The sequence below is a fragment of the Mobula hypostoma genome, chromosome 1, assembly GCF_963921235.1.
Source record: "Mobula hypostoma chromosome 1, sMobHyp1.1, whole genome shotgun sequence".
In the NCBI taxonomy this organism is placed as follows: Eukaryota; Metazoa; Chordata; class Chondrichthyes; order Myliobatiformes; family Myliobatidae; genus Mobula; species Mobula hypostoma.
The window spans coordinates 249,776,117-249,794,599 of record NC_086097.1 but is presented as its reverse complement, the minus strand read 5'-3'; the positions used below and the strand labels follow the sequence as shown (position 1 = coordinate 249,794,599).

The 18,483-nt window shown below is 43.4% G+C and overlaps 1 protein-coding gene across 2 annotated transcripts in view; it reads left to right on the top strand.

Annotated features, from left to right (window-relative positions):
* deptor (DEP domain containing MTOR-interacting protein) overlaps positions 1–18,483 on the top strand; it is a 123,790-nt gene that overhangs the window by 69,228 nt on the left and 36,079 nt on the right. For both annotated transcript variants that reach the window (XM_063042425.1, XM_063042430.1), the window contains exons 5-6: positions 8,918–9,096; positions 10,773–10,955. In XM_063042425.1, coding sequence (XP_062898495.1) covers positions 8,918–9,096; positions 10,773–10,955 — 362 coding nt within the window. The remainder of the gene's footprint in view (positions 1–8,917; positions 9,097–10,772; positions 10,956–18,483) is intronic.

The window sequence follows — 18,483 nt, the reverse complement described above, 5'->3', positions numbered from 1 at the left end:
ATCCAGGTGGTCGTTTGCAAACCTGAGATGTGCAGCAATTCTTTTTTGGAGAGCAGTGGTTTTCTCTGTGGTGTCCTTCCATGAACACCATTCTTGTTCGTGTTTTTCTTATAGTGGACACATGAAAAGAGACTTCTGCAAGTTCTGGAGATTTCTGCAGGCCTTTTGCTGTTACCCTTGGGTTCTTTTCACCTCCTTCAGTATTGTACATTGTGCTCTTGGTGTGATCTTTGCAGGATGCCCACTCCCCGAGGAAGAGCAGCAACCATATTGAATTTCCTCCATTTGTAGACATTTTCTCATACTGTGGACTGATGAATATTCAGGTCTTCAGGAATGGTTTTGTAGCCTTTTCCAGCTTCATGCATCTCTACAATTCTTCATCGGAGGTCCTCTGAAAGTTGTCTTGATCAAGGCATGGTGCACATAAACTGATCTTTCTTGAGAAGAGCAGACTCCATCAGTAACCTGACCTTGTGTGTCTTTTTTATAGGGCAGGTCACCTCTACAATCCACACTCCAATCTCATCTTACTGATTGGAACACCTGATTCCAAATAGCTTTTGTAGAAGGCATTACCCCAGAGGTTCACATACTTTTTTGAACCTAGACTGTGATTGTTAAATGGTGTACTCAGTATTAACGAGATGAAGTACAATTGTTTGTGTGTTATTAGTTTAGGCAGATTTTGTTTATCTATTATGGTGACTTAGATGAAGATCAGACCATATTTTATGATTAATGCAGAAAACCAGGTAATTGCAAAGGGTTCGCAAAATTTTTCTTGCAACTGAATAAGTACTTTGATAATAAAATTAACTTTGAACTTTGAAATTGAGTGAATCTGTGGAATTCATTGCCACAGACAGGCCCCCAACAAGCTTCCAGGCATCCAGTCTCCAGTCAGTATTCTCACAGTTAAGATTACTCAGATGTACTTGTTTCTAAAGTTTTTAAGGTTAGTTTTCGGGTCAGGGAGGGGGGTTAGTGGTCAAGTTAAGGTTTAGGGACAGGACTGTGGGGGATCTAGAGGTCAGTTTGGGGATTAGGGATAGGGAGCAGCCCCTCCTCCTGTCCCACCTGTTCTCAATCACACAGGCCAACGAGTTAAGGCTGATTTATACTTCTGCGTCAAATGGACGCCGTAACCTACACAAGTTACCTACGCGCGTTGTGAGCATTTATTCTTGTGCGTTGGTGTGTCTGTGTCGCTCTGCAATTCAGGCACGTCGTGCATGCGCACACACCTGCCCACGCAAGGCTTCATGGTCATGGTAGTCTTTCTTGAGGTAAACAAATTTAAAGCAAGCGTCTTTTTTCGTAAAAGCGAAATGAGTCCTCCATAATTTCGGAGGTATGGAAAGCATTGCAGCCAGAGTTCCTTCCCTGCCCTTCAGTCGCCCAATGGGAAGCTATTGCAGCGTAGGAGGAAATGCAATGCTACCAAGTAGACCAATCACAGTTGTTGCAGTCTGCATTGCTGCGACGCGTACATTTTGGGAGAGGTGCGCATTAGGCTACGGTGTAGGGATCCGTGTAGGCTCTGTGTAGGGTTCGCGGTGACGCCGTACCTACGGCGTCGATTTGATGCAGAAGTATTAATCAGCCTTCAGATTCATCCCACTTACTGTGGCCAGATCTCTTGCAGAAGTACCTTTATTTGAGTTTCATTCATTGAAGGAAATATCGTCTAAAATGTATTTGAAAACTGTCTTCACTTTGGGTCAAGTACCTCATTAATTTAAATGTTACAGTTGGCTGACTTTCAAATTCAGTGACAATAGATTTGTGCAGAGCTTTAACTAGGAATTGAGTTACTTTGGTCTGTTCTTTGGCCAAGTCTTCGCACAGAAATCAAAAGGATTGTTGGCAGGGAGGTGAATATGATAGATACGGGGAAAATCCAGCAGGAGCTGCTGATTAAAATAACTTGACCTCACTCAGCTGATAAAACACTCAACATTGTGAAACCCACAACCAAGTTGGAACTCAAGGACTCTGACAGTTTGCTTACTAATTATCTGACAATTATTATGAATACTATGAAATGCTTATCCCATTTAAAAGTTGCTCACTTCCATTTTGTTAGTGATCAAGATAATTGGGATCTGTTTCTAAGTGAATTATGGTGAGGCCTTTAATTTGTTTACTGATTTTTATTTAGTTCAGGGGTTCCCAACCTCGGGTCCATAGACCCCTCGGTTAATGGTAAGGCTCCACCGCATAAAAATGGTTGGGAACCCCTGGTTTGGCCCTTTAAACCGCATCACTCAGCAACCAGCTATTTAACACTAGGCTAATCATGGGGCAATTTACGATGACCAGTGATCCTACTAACCGGTACGTCTTTAGATTGTAGGAGGAAACTGGAGTACCCGGAAGAAATCCACACAGAAACAGGAAGGATGTACAAATTTTCTTCAGAGGACGCTGGAATTGAACTCTGAACTCCAATGCCCTGAGCTGGGGTGGTACTGTAGTGTAGTGGTTTGCAGAGTGCTTTACAGTACCAGCGACCCAGGTTCATTTCCCACCGCTGCCTGGAAAGAGTTGGTATATTCTCTATAGACAATAGGTACAGGAGTAGGCCATTCAGCCCTTCGAGCCAGCACCGCCATTCACTGTGATCATGGCTGATCATCCACAGTCAGTACCCTTTTCCTGCCTTCTCCCCATATCCCCTCACTCCGCTATCTTTAAGAGCTCTATCTAACTCTTTTTTGAAAGAATCCAGAGAATTGGCCTCCACTGCCTTCTGAGGCAGAGCATTCCACAGAACCACAACCCTCTGTGTGAAAAAGTTGTTTTTCCTCAACTCGGTTCTAAATTGTCTACCCCTTATTCTTAAACTGTGGCCTCTGGTTCTGAACTCCCCCAACATCGGGAACACGTTTCCTGCCTCTAGTGTGTCCAATCCCTTAATAATCTTATATGTTTCAATCAGATCCCCTCTCATCCTTCTAAATTCCAGAGTATACAAGCCCAGTCGCTCCAATCTTTCAACATATGACAGTCCCTCCATCCCAGGAATTAACTTTGTGAACCTACGCTGCACTTCCTCAATACCTAGAATGTCCTTCCTCAAATTTGGAGACCAAAACTGTACACAATACTCCAGGTGTGGTCTCACCAGGGCCCTGTACAACTGCAGAAGGACCTCTTTGCTCCTATACTCAACTCCCCTTGTTATGAAGGCCAGCATGCCATTAGCTTTCTTCACTGCCTGCTGTACCTGCATGCTTACTTTCCGTGACTGATGAACAAGGACACCGAGATCTCGTTGTACTTCCCCTTTTCCTAACTTGACACCATTCAGATAGTAATCTGCCTTCCTGTTCTTGCTACCAAAGTGGATAACCTCACATTTATCCACACTAAACTGCATCTGCCATGCATCTGCCCACTCACCCAACCTGTCCAAGTCACCCGCATTCTCATAACATCTTCCTCACATTTCACACTGCCACCCAACTTTGTGTCATCTGCAAATTTGCTAATGTTACTTTTAATCCCTTCATCTAAATCATTAATGTATATTGTAAATGGCTGCGGTCCCAGCACCGAGCCTTGCGGTACCCACTAGTCACTGCCTGCCATTCTGAAAGGGACCCATTAATCCCTACTCTTTGTGTTCTGTCAGCCAACCAACTTTCTATCCATGTCAGTACCCTACCCCCAATACCATGTGCTCCAATTTTGCCCACTAATCTCCGATGTGGGACCTTATCAAAGGCTTTCTGGAAGTCCAGGTACACTACATCCACTGGCTCTCCCTTGTCTATTCTCATAGTTATATCCTCAAAAAATTCCAGAAGATTAGTCAGGCATGATTTCCCCTTCGTAAATCCATGCTGACTCGGACCGATCCTGTTACTACTACCCAAATGTGCCGCTATTTCATCTTTTATAATTGACACCAGCATCTTCCCCACCACTGATGTCAGGCTAACTGGTCTGTTTTCTCTCTCCCTCCTCTCTTAAAAAGTAGGATAACATTAGCTACCCTCCAATCCTCAGGAACTGATCCTGAATCTATAGAACATTGGAAAATGATTACCAATGAGTCCACGATTTCTAGAGCCACCTCCTTAAGTACCATGGGATGCAGACCATCAGGCCCTAGGGATTTATCAGCCTTCAGTCCCATCAGTCTACCCAACACCATTTTCTGCCTAATGTGAATTTCCTTCAGTTTCTCCATTACCCTAGGTCCTCCGGCCACTATTACATCTGGGAGATTGTTTGTGTCTTCCCTGGTGAAGACAGATCCAAAGTACCTGTTCAACTCGTCTGCCATTTCCTTGTTCCCCATAATAAATTCACTCGTTTCTGTCTTCAAGGGCCCAACTTTGGTCTTAATTAATTTTTTCCTCTTCACATACCTAAAGAAGCTTTTACTATCCTCCTTTATATTCTTGGCTAGCTTACCTTCATTTCTCATCTTTTCTCCCTGTATTGCCTTTTTAGTTAGCTTCTGTTGCCTTTTAAAAGTTTCCCAATCCTCTGGCTTCCCGCTCATCTTTGCTACGTTATACTTCTTCTCTTTTATTTACAGGAAAGATTCTAGCATGGATAAAGCTGTGGCTTATTGCCAGGAGGCAAAGAGTGGGAATAAAGGGAGCAGGGAGGTACTACTGCAGTTGTACAAGGCCTTGGTGAGACCACATCTGGAGTATTGTGTGCAGTTTTGGTCCCCTAATCTGAAGAAAGACATCCTTGCCATAGAGGGAGTACAAAGAAGGTTCACCAGATTGATTCCTGGGATGGCAGGACTTTCATATGATGAAAGACTGGATGAACTAGGCTTATACTCGTTGGAATTTAGAAGATTCAGGAGGGATCTGATTGAAACGTATAAAATCTTAAAGGGATTGGACAGGCTAGATGCAGGAAGATTGTTCCCGATGTTGGGGAAGTCCAGAATGAGGGGTCACAGTTTGAGGATAAAGGGGAAGCCTTTTAGGACCGAGATTAGGAAAAACTTCTTCACATAGAGAGTGGTGAATCTGTGGAATTCTCTGCCACAGGAAACAGTTGAGGCCAGTTCATTGGCTATATTTAAGAGGGAGTTAGATATGGTCCTTGTGGCTAAAGGGGGTATAGAGGGAAGGCTGGTACAGGGTTCTGAGTTGGATGATCAGCCATGATCATACTGAATGGCGGTGCAGGCTCGAAGGGCCGAATGGCCTACTCCTGCACCTATTTTCTATGTTGCTATGTTTTCTCATCAGCTGCCAGTGACTAGTGGTGTTCCACAGGAGTCCATTGGGACTGATTTTTTTATGTTATATGTGAATGATTTGGATGATGGAATTGATGTCTGTTGCAAAGTTTGTTGAAGATAGTTGGAGGGAAGGTAGTTTTGAGGAAATAGGGAGACAAGGGAAAGACTTGTAAAATGGGCAAAGAATTGGCAGATGAAATACAGTGTCAGGGAGTGTATGGTCATGCACTTTAGTAGATGAAGGGGCTGAGTATTTCTAAATGGAGAGAAAATACAATGATTGAAGGTGCAAATGGATTTGGGAGTCCTTGTGCAGGATTCCCTAAAGGCTAATTTGTAAGTTGAGTCTGTGGTGAGGAAGGCAAATATGATGTTAGCATTCATTTTAAGATGACTAGAATATAAAATCAAGGATGAAATGTTGAGACTTCATAAAGTACTGGTGAGGCCTCATTTGGAGTATTGTGAATAGGTTTGGTCCCCTTATCTTAGAAAGGATGTGCTGAAACTGGAGAGGGTTCAAAGGAGGTTCACAAAAATGATTCCAGAATTGAATGGCTCGTCATATGAAGAGCGTTTGATGGCTCTGGGCCTGTATGCACTGGAATTCAGAAGAATGAGGGGTGACCTCATTGAAACCTATCAAATGGTGAAAGGCCTTGATAGAGTGGATGTGGAGAGGACAATCAAAATAGAGGGATGTCCTTTTAGAACAGAGATGAGGAAGAATTTCTTTAATCAGAGAGTGGTGAGTCTGTGGAATTCTTTGCCACAGGTAGCTGTGGAGGCCAAGTCTTTATGTATATTTAAGGCAGAAGTTGATAGATTCTTGATTGGTCAGGGCATGGGGGATATGGGGAGGACACAGGAGATTGGGGATGAGAGGGAAAATGAGTCAGCTATGATGAAATGGTGGAGCAGATGTGATGGCCTAATTCTATTCCTATATCTTACGGTCTTATGTGACAAATAAATCCAATTTTTTATCTTTAAAATCATTTTCTTTTTCTCCATCCCCTTCCCTCAATCTTGGTTACGTCAGTTGCTAAGCTGACGTGGTGAATAATGTGATTCTTGTCTGGATGTTGATAAGTTTGTTTGGAGGAGTCACTGACCTCAACAATGTTGATTATTTCATTGACACTGTCTCCTCATCGGTAACATTCTTGCAAGAAATAGAAAAAGAAATCTTACTTTTCTACTTCTAGGAATTCCCAAGATTTTATTCCTAAAATTCCATATATTGTTCCTCGTAATGCTGGGCTCCACTGTTGGGAAAATGACTGCTGAGTGCATTTTGAAAGCCATTGGCTGTTCTGTGGCAGATTAGGGGACTGCTTTTGCTGTTAGATGCAGTTATCCGCTATCTCTTGTACACAGTTGATAAAAGTTTACTTTATGATGTACATGCAGGAAGCAAAGTCTGTTGAGAAGTTTCCCGTTTTGAAGATATTGTTTTCACTGATTTTACAGTATTGGCTTTGTTCGTAGTGACGTCTAGAACAATAAATAGAGCACTGAGTCAGCTGACCAAATTATTAACAATCAATAAAACGTTATCAGGTGGCATAAGTCAATATTAGGAGCCTCTTTGGATTCTGTTTTGCTATATGAATACACAATTTAACTGAAAATTCATTCCTAATGTGGAGTTTATGAAAAAGACATGCAAATTATTCCCTCCAAAACCCATTGTGTAAGAGTTTCAAAACTGTACCACCCTAAGTAAAAAGATATTACCTTGTCTTAGATGAGTGACTTTTGTTTTAAACAGCAAGCCAGAAGTTCTAGGTTCCCCTACAAGAAGGAAGAACCATCCTCTCCATATCCACCTAGTCAAGATCTTGTATGTTTTCACCAAGTGCCCTCCAGCAGATATAGGGTTGGTTTGCTCATGAGACAAGTCACCCATTCCTGATATTACTTCGGTATGGTCAGTCTCTGAACTACTCCCAATGCGTTGACAAGGTTCAGGTACAGATATTACTCCACAACCTTCAAGCTGCTGAATGGGTGTGGATAAATTCACTCACCTCAACACCAAACCGATTCAATGGCCTTTCGACTCACTTTCAAGAACTCTTTGCAACTCATGTTCTCAGTATTTTATGTGCACAGATTGTCTTCCTTTGCACATTGGGTGTTTGTCAGTCTTTGTTTATGCATAGTTTTTAGTAAATCCTGTTGTGTCCAACACACAAAATGCTGGAGGAACTCAGCAGGTCAGGAGGGGAATAAACAGTCAACGTTCTGGGCTGTTACTAACCTGTCTTTGCAAAGGCATACTTGCCTGTGTTCTTTTTACTTGGGTGTACGTGTATAAAAGTCCACTGGCTGCGCAGAAATGAGTAAATTGAAGCTTTAACTTTTATGCTTTTCTATGTTACTCATTAAGTGGGTATTTTCTGGAATTTGGTCATCACCTTATTGTTCATTTCCTTCCATGTAAAACTTGCATGCCAATTTCAGGTGATGGTTAACACAACAGTTTAGAGTACCAGCGACCTGAGTTCATTTCCCACCCGCTGCCCGTAAAGAGTTTGTATGTTCTCCGTGTGACCGTGTGGGTTTCCTCCAGGTGCTCCAGTTTCCTCCCACAGTCCGAAGGCGTATCTTAGGTAGGTTAATTGGTCATTGTAAATTGTCTTGTGAGCAGGCGAGGGTTAAATCAGGAGGTTGCTGGGTGTTGCGACTCAAAGGGCCATAAGGGCCTGTTCCGTGAACCTGGTTGCCTTTGTAAAAGCTTCTATGCCAGGTTTTCCCAACCTGGGGTGCCATGGACCCCTCGGTTAATGATAAAGGCTCGTGGAATGAAAAAGGTTGAAGTGCCCTGTTCTATGCCAACTCGTGTATGGTTAAATTCAAGAATAATTGGCTGAGGAAGCCTGAAAGCTCTCCTGTATTGTGGCTTAGATTTAAGAGTACTGCTGCTACATTCTCTTTTGTGAAGACCCTTTCTTCGTAAGACAGCTGCTGTTTAAACTGTTTGGCTTTCCTCCAGGTGCTCTGGTTCCTCCCACATTCCAAAGGGTTATGGCTTAGAGCTGGTAAATTGCTGCAGGGTGCCCGGCCCAATCCTCTGGTTTCATTCAACGCAGACGATGCAGTTGACTGTTCAACGTTTTAAACACAGTCAATGTTTTAGAAACAACATCTTTTCCCCTGCCATGCCACTGTGACAAAACAACAAATTTCACAACTTATGTCAGTAACCTAATACTGATGTTTCGGGTGTTGGGGTGAGATACGTCTCTACCGAAGGAGGTGTAAGATGCTCCTCCTCTCCGCTGCCCTGCAGTCACCCTCCGGCGAGGTGTAGCTCCAGCGTTATCCCCCCCTTCCCAATCAGGGTCATGTCAATCCATGGGAGCAGGTGCTGGATGGTGGTATGAGCAGCTGGTATAGATCACAAGTCCTGGTTATGCGACCATTGACACCAGGCAGACAATCTCTCAAGAGTATTGATAATGGCTGGGATCACCCGTCTTGTAAAGACACTGCCCAGAAGTCAATGACAAACCAATTCTGCAGAAAAATTTGCCAAAGACAATCACGGTCCAAGACCGTGATCACCTCATGTCATATGACACGGTGCATGATGATGATGATGCTTTGAGGTACATGTGCCAAATAAAACTAAACTTTATAAACTGTTTTAAGTTGATTGTTGTATTTTTATCTTTATTGTGATAGGTTGCTGAGTACTGAAAACTCCCTGATGCAGACAAGGGAGGAGGAAGGGGTGAAGTACCAGCGGGCATTCGTGGCACGTGAATTTATTGACTGGCTGGTACAAGAAGGGGAGGTTACCATGAGGAGCGAAGGGGAACAGCTCAGTTGCAGACTGCTTGAGTATGCCATCATTCAACATGGTGAGAGCTTGGTTATGTTTTTACCTTTTGTAGTGCTATGTGCTGTGGTTTTATCTGCTGAAGTTGTAATTAGATTTTAAATACCGAAATGTTAGCTGGCTTTCTGCTCCCTGGTCAGCTGTTGAATTTATGGCCTACCTTTGACTGTGTATTTGTCTATAATAGCTTCTTTGTGCTAGATGTTGATGTCAAAGTAAATTTATTATCAAAGTATCCCTTTAGAACAGTGAGGAGGAGGAATTTCTTTCAGCCTGAGGTGGTAAATCTATGTAATTTATTACCACAGATGGCTATGGAGGCCAAGTCATTGGGTATATTTAAAGCAGAGATTTATAGGTTCTTGATTAGTCAGGGTGACAGAGATTACGGGGAGAAGGCAGGAGAATGGGGTTAAGCGGGGCTTATGAATCAGCCATGAAGGAATGGTGGGGCAGACCCGATGGGTCGACTGGCCTAATTCCACACCTATGTTTCTTCACTTAGACTTCACAATGCTAACAACACATGTCACCACACACGCCCTTGAAATACATTTTCTTGCAGACAAGCACAGGGAAGTAATGACACCCTCAAGAATCAAGAGCCTATTGACCTCCACTTTAAATATAGTGAATGACTTGGCCTCCTCAGCCACCTGTGGCAATGAATTCCATAGATTAACCACCCTCTGGCTAAAGAAATTCCTCCACATCTTTGTTCTGAAGGGATATAGAACTTAGAGCAAACTATTGCAAAACAAAGACTGACAAAGTGCAAAACCAGACGAACTGTGCAACTAAAAACTAAATAAATAAAACTGAGAACATGAGTTGTTGGGTCTTTGAAAGTGAGTCTGTGGGTTGTGGAATCAGTTCATAGTTGAGATGAGTGAAGTTATCCATGTTGGTTCAGGAGCCTGTTGTTTGTAGGGTCATGACTGTTTCTGAAATTGGTGGTGTGGGACCCAAGTACCTCCTGCTCGATGGTAGTAGTGACAAGAGAGCATGGCCTGGGTGGTGGACATCCTTGATGATGGATGCTGCTTTCTTGTGGTCGTGCTCCATGTAAGTGGGCTCAGAGGTGGCGATAACAAGCAAGCTTTTGGTTTAATCTGGTCAGGAGTACATAGCACACTTCAATTAGAGGAGCTACATTCTGGATTCCTGCCCCTAATTTATGTTCTTTATGGCCCGAAAGGGATGACTTGGGGTTGATTGAAAGTGGGTTGTTTGCAAATGTGACACCCATTACTCTTTCTGCAGAAAATCGAGAGCACGCTTGTGCATGGCTGCTAGCCTGTTAAGAACTTCAGTAACAATTTTAAAGATTCAAAGACTCTTTATCTTTAAACACACAGATGCAGGAGATCCAGAACAACACACACAGAACGTTGGAGGAACTCAGCAGGGCAGGCAGCATTTATGGAAAATGAATAGCAGAAAGGTGGTAGGCAATTTATAGGAATAGTCCAATTTTACCAATTTTCTAGAGCTATGAAGTTCAATCTAGTCAAAATCAAATAACCAGAACAACTTCTATTGAATGGTCTTTCCTGATTGTGCTTCTGTGCCTTTTGCTCTGGATTGGCTGTCCATTCAGTGTTCAGTTTCTGTTGTATTGCTTTGACAAGCAGTTTCTGTAAATAGTTCAAACTGTATCACCAGTCAAATGATCCTCTTCCCGTACTGCACACACAGTGGCCAACAAACATCACTTTGTGGACGGTAACCTCTTGTATCAGTTCCGCATGAACTTCCGCAGAAGGCGACGGCTGGTGGAGCTGCTGAATGAAAACCCACCTTTGGTGCCTGACAGCCATGAGAGCCCATTTTGCTTACGCAAACAGAATCCTGACAACAGCAGCTCCAACTTTCTGTCAGGTAAGGATGACTTGCTCTGTCATTTATGGTCTATTTCAATGCTATTCACTGTCGTTTCTCATCACTATTCCTCTAAGCTGCACGGATGCATGGCCGCGCAGTAACTAAAATGCTCCCGTGCACATAGCCTTTGTTGCTGCATAGCTGGGATTTTATTTTGTATAAATTTAATATAATTTTGAAATCTATGTTAATATAATTGTGTAATACCCTGTAATTATGTATTGAATATAATCCATAAATTTTCTAAATAATAATTGTACCATAACTTTTACTTTGAAACATTTTAGAGCTTCATTTACATTTTCAAGTTACAACACTGTTACAAATTGTAACAATAAACACAGAATGGAAGTCAATATCTGATTAATAAACCGACGGCTTGCTGAACACTGACGCCATCTAGTCAAAACATTTACATTTGCCATTGCGCCTGTCAGTTATTTTGGCTGCCTGATGTCGTTTACTTGTGTTGTGAGTTGTGGTTTGTGTTTGTCTTGATACGCATATTACAAAAAAAATGTTTAAAGTGCTGCGCAGCTTTCAGGCTGTGTAAAAATTTCCTGCTCAGAGCAATGGTTGATCCATGCAACTGTAAAAAAAAACACAGGGAACATTATTTCTCATGATGTCTTATCTCTTTTGACTGACCTGGCTTGGTTTAACATTTGTCCTCTGTCATGCTTTATAATCAGAAAGCTTGTTTCTGTATCTAACATTGCTTATACAGTAATTCCCTCTGTATTCCATCTTTGAATTGTACAAACAAATTCTACTGACGAGTTTGAGTATTATTTTCTTACTGCTCTCAACACCAAATGACGTAGGAGCACAATTAGGCTATTCAGCTCATAGAGTCTGCCCCGCCATTCATCATGACTGATTTATTGTCCCTCTCAACACTTTTCTCCTGCCTTCTCCCTGTAGCATTTAATGCTCTTCCTAATCAAAAGCCAATCAACCTCCACTTTAAATATGCTCAATGATTTACCTTCGCAGCTGTCCGTGGCAATGGATTCTACAGATTCAGCATTCTCTGGCTGAAGAAATTCCTCCTCATCTCAGTTTCAAATATTCCCTCACTGTAGGAAATGTCCTCTCTACATCCACTCTTTCTAAGGTTGTCAATCTTCGGATAGGTTTCAATGAGATCCATACCACCTCTTCCCAAGATCCCTCTGATCCATTCTTCTAAATGCCATTGAGTACAGGACCAGAGCCTCAAACGCGCCTTGTACATTAACTCTTTCCTTCCCAGGATAATTCTTATGAACCTCTGCTGGACCAGACCTTCTGCAATGTCAGCACAGTCTTTCTGAGATAAGACGCCCAAAGCTGCTCACAATACTCCAGGTGTGGTCTGACAAATTTAGAGAGCCAAACATGGCTGATTTATAGAAACATAGAAAACATAGAAAACCTACAGCACAATGCAGGCCCTTCGGCCCACAAAGTTGTGTCGAACATGTCCCTACCTTAGAAATTACCAGGCTTACCCATAGCCCTCTATTTTTCTAAGCTCCATGTACCTACCCAAAAGTCTCTTAAAAGACCCTATCGTATCCACCTCCACCACCGTTGCTGGCAGCCCATTCCACGCACTCACCACTCTCTGCGTAAAAAACTTACCCCTGACATCTCCTCTGTACCTTAAACCTGTGTCCTCTTGTGGCAACCATTTCAGCCCTGGGAAAAAGCCTCTGACTATCCACATGATTAATGCCTCTCGTCATCTTATACACCACTATCAGGTCACCTCTCATCCGCTGTCACCCCAAGGAGAAAATGCCGAGTTCACTCAATCTGTTTTCATAAGGCATGCTCCCCAATCCAGGCAGCATCCCTGTAAATCTCCTCTGCACCCTTTCAATGGCTTCCACATCCGTCCTGTAGTGAGGTGACCAGAACTGAGCACAGTACTCCAAATGGGGTCTGACCAGGGTCCTATATAGTTGCAACATTACCTCTCGGCTCCTAAATTCAATTCCACGATTGATGAAGGCCAATACACGGTATGCCTTCTTAACCACAGTGTCAACCTACGCAGCTGCTTTGAGCGTCCTATGAACTCAGACACCAAGATCCCACTGATCCTCCACACTGTCAAGAGTCTTACCATTAATACTATATTCTGCCATCATATTTGACCTACCAAAATGAACCACTTCGCACTTATCTGGGTTGAACTCCATCTGCTACTTCTCAGCCCAGTTTTGCATCCTATCAGTATCCTGCTGTAACCTCTGACAACCCTCCACACTATCCATAACACCTCCAAACTTTGTGTCATCAGCAAACTTACAAACCCATCCCTCCACTTCCTCATCCAGGAAGAGGTGGTAAATTGGATTAGTCATTGGCTCAATGGAAGAAGCCAAAGAGTGGTAGTAGAGAATTGCTTCTCCGAGTGGAGGCCTGTGACTAGTGGTGTGCCACAGGGATCAGTGCTGGGTCCATTGTTATTTGTCATCTATATCAATGATCTGGATGATAATGTGGTAAATTGGATCAGCAAATTTGCTGATGATACCAAGATTGGCGGTGTGGTAGACAGTGAGGAAGGTTTTCAGAGCCTGCAGAGGGACTTGGACGAGCTGGAAAAATGGGCTGAAAAATGGCAGATGGAGTTTAATACTGACAAGTGTGAGCTATTGCACGTTAGAAGGACAAACCAAGGTAGAACATACAGGGTTAATAGTAAGGCACTGAGGAGTGCAGTGGAACAGAGGGATCTGGGAATACAGATACAGAATTCCCTAAAAGTGTCATCACAGGTAGATAGGGTCGTAAAGAGAGCTTTTGGTACATTGGCCTTTATTAATCAAAGTATTGAGTATAAGAGCTGGAATGTTATGATGAGGTTGTATAAGGCATTGGTGAGGCCAAATCTGGAGTATTGTGTTCAGTTTTGGTCACCAAATTACAGGAAGGATATAAATAAGGTTGAAAGAGTGCAGAGAAGGTTTACAAGGATGTTGCCGGGACTTGAGAAACTCAGTTACAGAGAAAGGTTGAATAGGTTAGGACTTTATTCCCTGGAGCGTAGAAGAATGAGGGGAGATTTGATAGAGGTATATAAAATTATGATGGGTATAGATAGAGTGAATGCAAGCAGGCTTTTTCCACTGAGGCAAGGGGAGAAAAAAACCAGAGGACAGGGGTTAAGGGTGAGGGGGGAAAAGTTTAAAGGGAAGATTAGGGGGGGCTTCTTCACGCAGAGAGTGGTGGGAGTATGGAATGAACTGCCAGACGAGGTGGTAAATGCGGGTTCTTTTTTAACATTTAAGAATAAATTGGACAGATACATGGATGGGAGGTGTATGGAGGGATATGGTCCGTGTGCAGGTCAGTGGGACTGGGCAGAAAATGGTTTGGCACAGCCAAGAAGGGCCAAAAGGCCTCTTTCTGTTCTGTAGTTTTTCTATAGTTTCTATGGTTTTCTTTCTATTATAAAAATCACGAAGAGTAAGGGTCCCAGACAGATCCCTGAGGCACACCACTGGTCACCAACCTCCATGCAGAATATGACCTGTCTACAACCACTCATTGTCTTCTGTGGGCAAGCCAGTTCTGGATCCACAAAGAAATGTCTCCTGGGATCCCATGCCTCCTTACTTTCTCAATAAGCTTTGCATGGGTTACATAATCAAATGCCTTGCTGAAATCCATATACACTACATCTACTGTTCTTCCTACATCAAAGTGTTTTATCACATCCTCAAAAAATTCAGGCTCGTAAGGCACGACCTGCCCTTGACAAAGCCATGCTGACTATTCCTAATCATATTATATATCTTCAAATGTTCATAAATCCTGCCTCTCAGGATCTCCTCTATCAACTTACCAACCTCTGAAATAAGACTCACTGGTCTATAATTTCCTGGGCTATCTATACTCCCTTTCTTGAATAAAGGAACAACATCTGCAACCTTCCAATCCTCCGGAACCTCTCTTGTCCCCATTGATGATTCAAAGATCATTGCCAGAGGCTCAGCAGTCTCCTCCCTCACCTCCCACAGTAGCCTGGGGTACATCTCATCCAGTCCTGGTGACTTATCTAACTTGATGCTTTCCAAAACCCAGCAAATCCTCTTTCTTAACATCTACATGCTGAAGCTTTTCAGACTGCTGCAAGTCATCACTACAATCACCAAGATCCTTTTCCATAGTGAATACTGAAGTAAAGTATTCATTAAGTACCTCTGCTGTTTCCTCCGGTTCCATACCTACTTTCCCACTGTCACACTTGATAGGTCCTATTCTTTTACGTCTTACCCTCTTGCTCTTCACGTACTTGTAGAATGCCTTGGGGTTTTCTTTAATCCTGCCCGCCAAGGCCTTCTGATGGTTCCTTCTGGCTCTCCTGATTTCCTTTTTAAGCTTCTTTCTGTTAGCCTTATAATCTAGATATCTAACATTACCTAGCTCTCTGAACCTTTTGTAAGCTTTTCTTTTCTTCTTGATGAGATTTATAACAGCCTTTGTACACCACGGTTCGTGTACCCTACCATAACTTCCCTGTCTCATTGGAACATACCTATGCAGAACTCCACACAAATATCCCTTGAACATTTGACACATTTCTTTCGTACTTTTCCCTGAGGACACCTGTTCCCAATTTAAGCTTTCAATTTCCTGCCTGACTGCCTCATAGTTCCCCTTGCTCCAATTAAACACTTTTCTAACATGTCTGTTCCTCTCTCTCTCCGATGCTGTTGTAAAGGAGATAGAATTATGATCACTATCTCCAAAATGCTCTCCCACTGAGAGATCTGACACCTGACCAGATTCATTTCCTAATACCAAATCAAGTACCAGTCTCTCCTCTTGTTGGCTTACCTACATATTGTGTCAAGTAACCTTCCTGAATGCAACTAACAAACTCCACCCCATCTAAACCCCTTGCTCTAGGGTGATGCCAATCGATATTTGGGAAATTAAAATCTCCCATCATGACAACTCTGTTATTATTACACCTTTCCAGGATCTGTTTCCCTATCTGCTCCTCGCTATCCCTGTTACTATTGGGCAGCCTATATAAAGCACCCAGTAAAGTTATTGACCCCTTCCTGTTCCTAACCTCCACCCACAGAGACTCCGTAGACAATCCCTCCATGACACCACCTTTTCTGCAGCCGTGACACTATCTCTGATCAACAGTGCCACGCCCCCACCTCTTTTGCCTCCCTCCCTGTCCTTTCTGAAACATCTAAAACCCGACACTTGAAGTAATCTTTCCTGTCCCTGAGCCATCCAAATCTTTGTAATGACCACAACATCACAGTTCCAAGTACTGATCCACGCTCTAAGCTCATCCACTTTGTTCACAACACTCCTTGTGTTAAAATAGACACATCTCAAACCGTCGCTCTGAGCTTGTCCCTTCTCTATCACCTGCCTATCCTCCCTCTCACACTGTCACTCAGCTTTCTCTATTTGTGAGCCAACCGCCTCTTCCCCAGTCTCTACAGTTCGGTTTCCACCACCACCCCCCCAATAATTCTAGTTTAAACTCTCCCCAGTAGCCTTAGCAAACCTCCCTGCCAGGATTAGATTAGATTAAATTATGAGGACACACAGTCCTCTTTTATTGTCATATAGTAATGCATGCATTAAGAAATGATACAATATTCCTCCGGTGTGATATCACAAAACACAGGACAGACCAAGACTGAAAAACTGACAAAAAACACATAATTATAACATATAGTTACAACAGTGCAACAATACAATAACTTGATGAAGAACGGGCCATGGCACAGTAAAAAAAAGTTCAAAGTCTCTCGAAAGTCCCACATCTCACGCAGACGGGAGAAGGAAGAAAACTCTCTCTGCCATACCCGACCACAGTCCGACTCTGAATCGTCCGAAAACTTCAAGCCTCTGATCAGCCCTCCGAAACCAAGTACCGAGCACCATCTCTATTCAAACGCTTCGACCTCAGCCTCGGTCGCCAGCAGCAGGCAAAGCCGGGGATTTTGGGGCTTTCCCTCCGGAAGATTCTCGGTCGCACAGTAGCAGCGGCAGCAAACCGGCATTTCAGAAATTTCTCCAGATGTTCCTGTGTGCTTTCACATCTGTCTCCATCAAATCAGTATTGTCCACGGCCCCTATTTAACAGATACGATATCACTTCACCGGAGAGCTGCGCGCGCTGCGTCGCACTGCCATCTTCTCCTCCCGCCTCCCCCGGGATTCAAGTGCAACCCATCCTTTTTGTACAGGTCACACCTGCCCCAAAAGAGGTCTCAATGATCCAGAAATCTGAATCCCTGCCCCCTACTCCAATTCCTCAGTCACGCATTTATCCTCCACCTCATTTTATTCCTATACTCACTGTCACATGGTACAAGCAGTAATCCCGAGATTACTACCTTTGTGGTCCTGCTTCTCAACTTTCTTCCTAACTCCCTGTAGTCTGTTTTCAGGACCTCTTTCCTTTTCTTACTTATGTCATTGGTACCAATATGTATCACAACCTCTGGCTGTTATCCTTCCCACTGCAGGATAACTTGGACGCGATCTGAAACATCCCGAACCCTGGCACCTGGGAGGCAAACTACCATCTGAGTTTCTTTCCTGTGTCCATAGAATCGCCTGTTTGAACCCCTAACTATAGAGTCCCCTATCACTACTGCCTTTCTCTTCCTTTCCCTACCTTTCTGAGCCACAGAGACACAGCCACTGTTGCTTCCCCCAGGGTAGGCTGTCTCCCCCCCCCCCACCCCCGCCAAGAGTACTCAAACAGGAATACTTATTGTTCAGGGGGACAGCCATAGGGGTACTCTCTAGTACCTGACTCTTCCCCTTCCCTCTCCTGACTGTGACCCACTTGTGTGCCTCCCGTGGCCCCGGTGTGACCTCCTGACTATAACTCCTTTCTATCACCTCCTCGCTCTCCCTGACCATACGAAGGTCATCGAGCTGCATCTCCAGTTTCCTAATGTGGTCCCTTAGGAGCTGCAGCTTGACACACCGGGTGCAGTTATGGCCATCCGGGAGGGTGGGAGACTCCAGGACTTCCCACATTTGACACTGAGCACAGAACACCGGCCTCACACACATACTGCTTCCTTTCTGTAATTAACACAGGTAAACCTACCTCGCCTCATTACCGCCTGAGCCTGTGGAGCCAAAGCCCTATCACTCTGCTACCCTCACTACGCTGCCCGCTGGATATGGCGGTCTTCTTTTTAAACTTTTCCTGCTCTACTGTCTGACATCACGCGCCTGCTCAGTCTTGCCTCTCTTTTACCCCGAGTAGTAAAATGCCTTCGCTCCGGAAACCCTGAGCCATTCCATTCGCAGCTTTCTTGCTCCGAATTCAAAATAAATAACATGAATTTCTCTTTTTTTAAATTTTATTTTTATTTGGATAAGGAATTCACAATTATCATGTACTTTTTTCACACATATAACCTTTTCCATTTTTTTGTATGTATAAAACTACAATTATTTATACATTCTTAAGTACACATTGAGATGATATAAAAGCAAAATAAACATTTAAATAGATAATTATGTACTG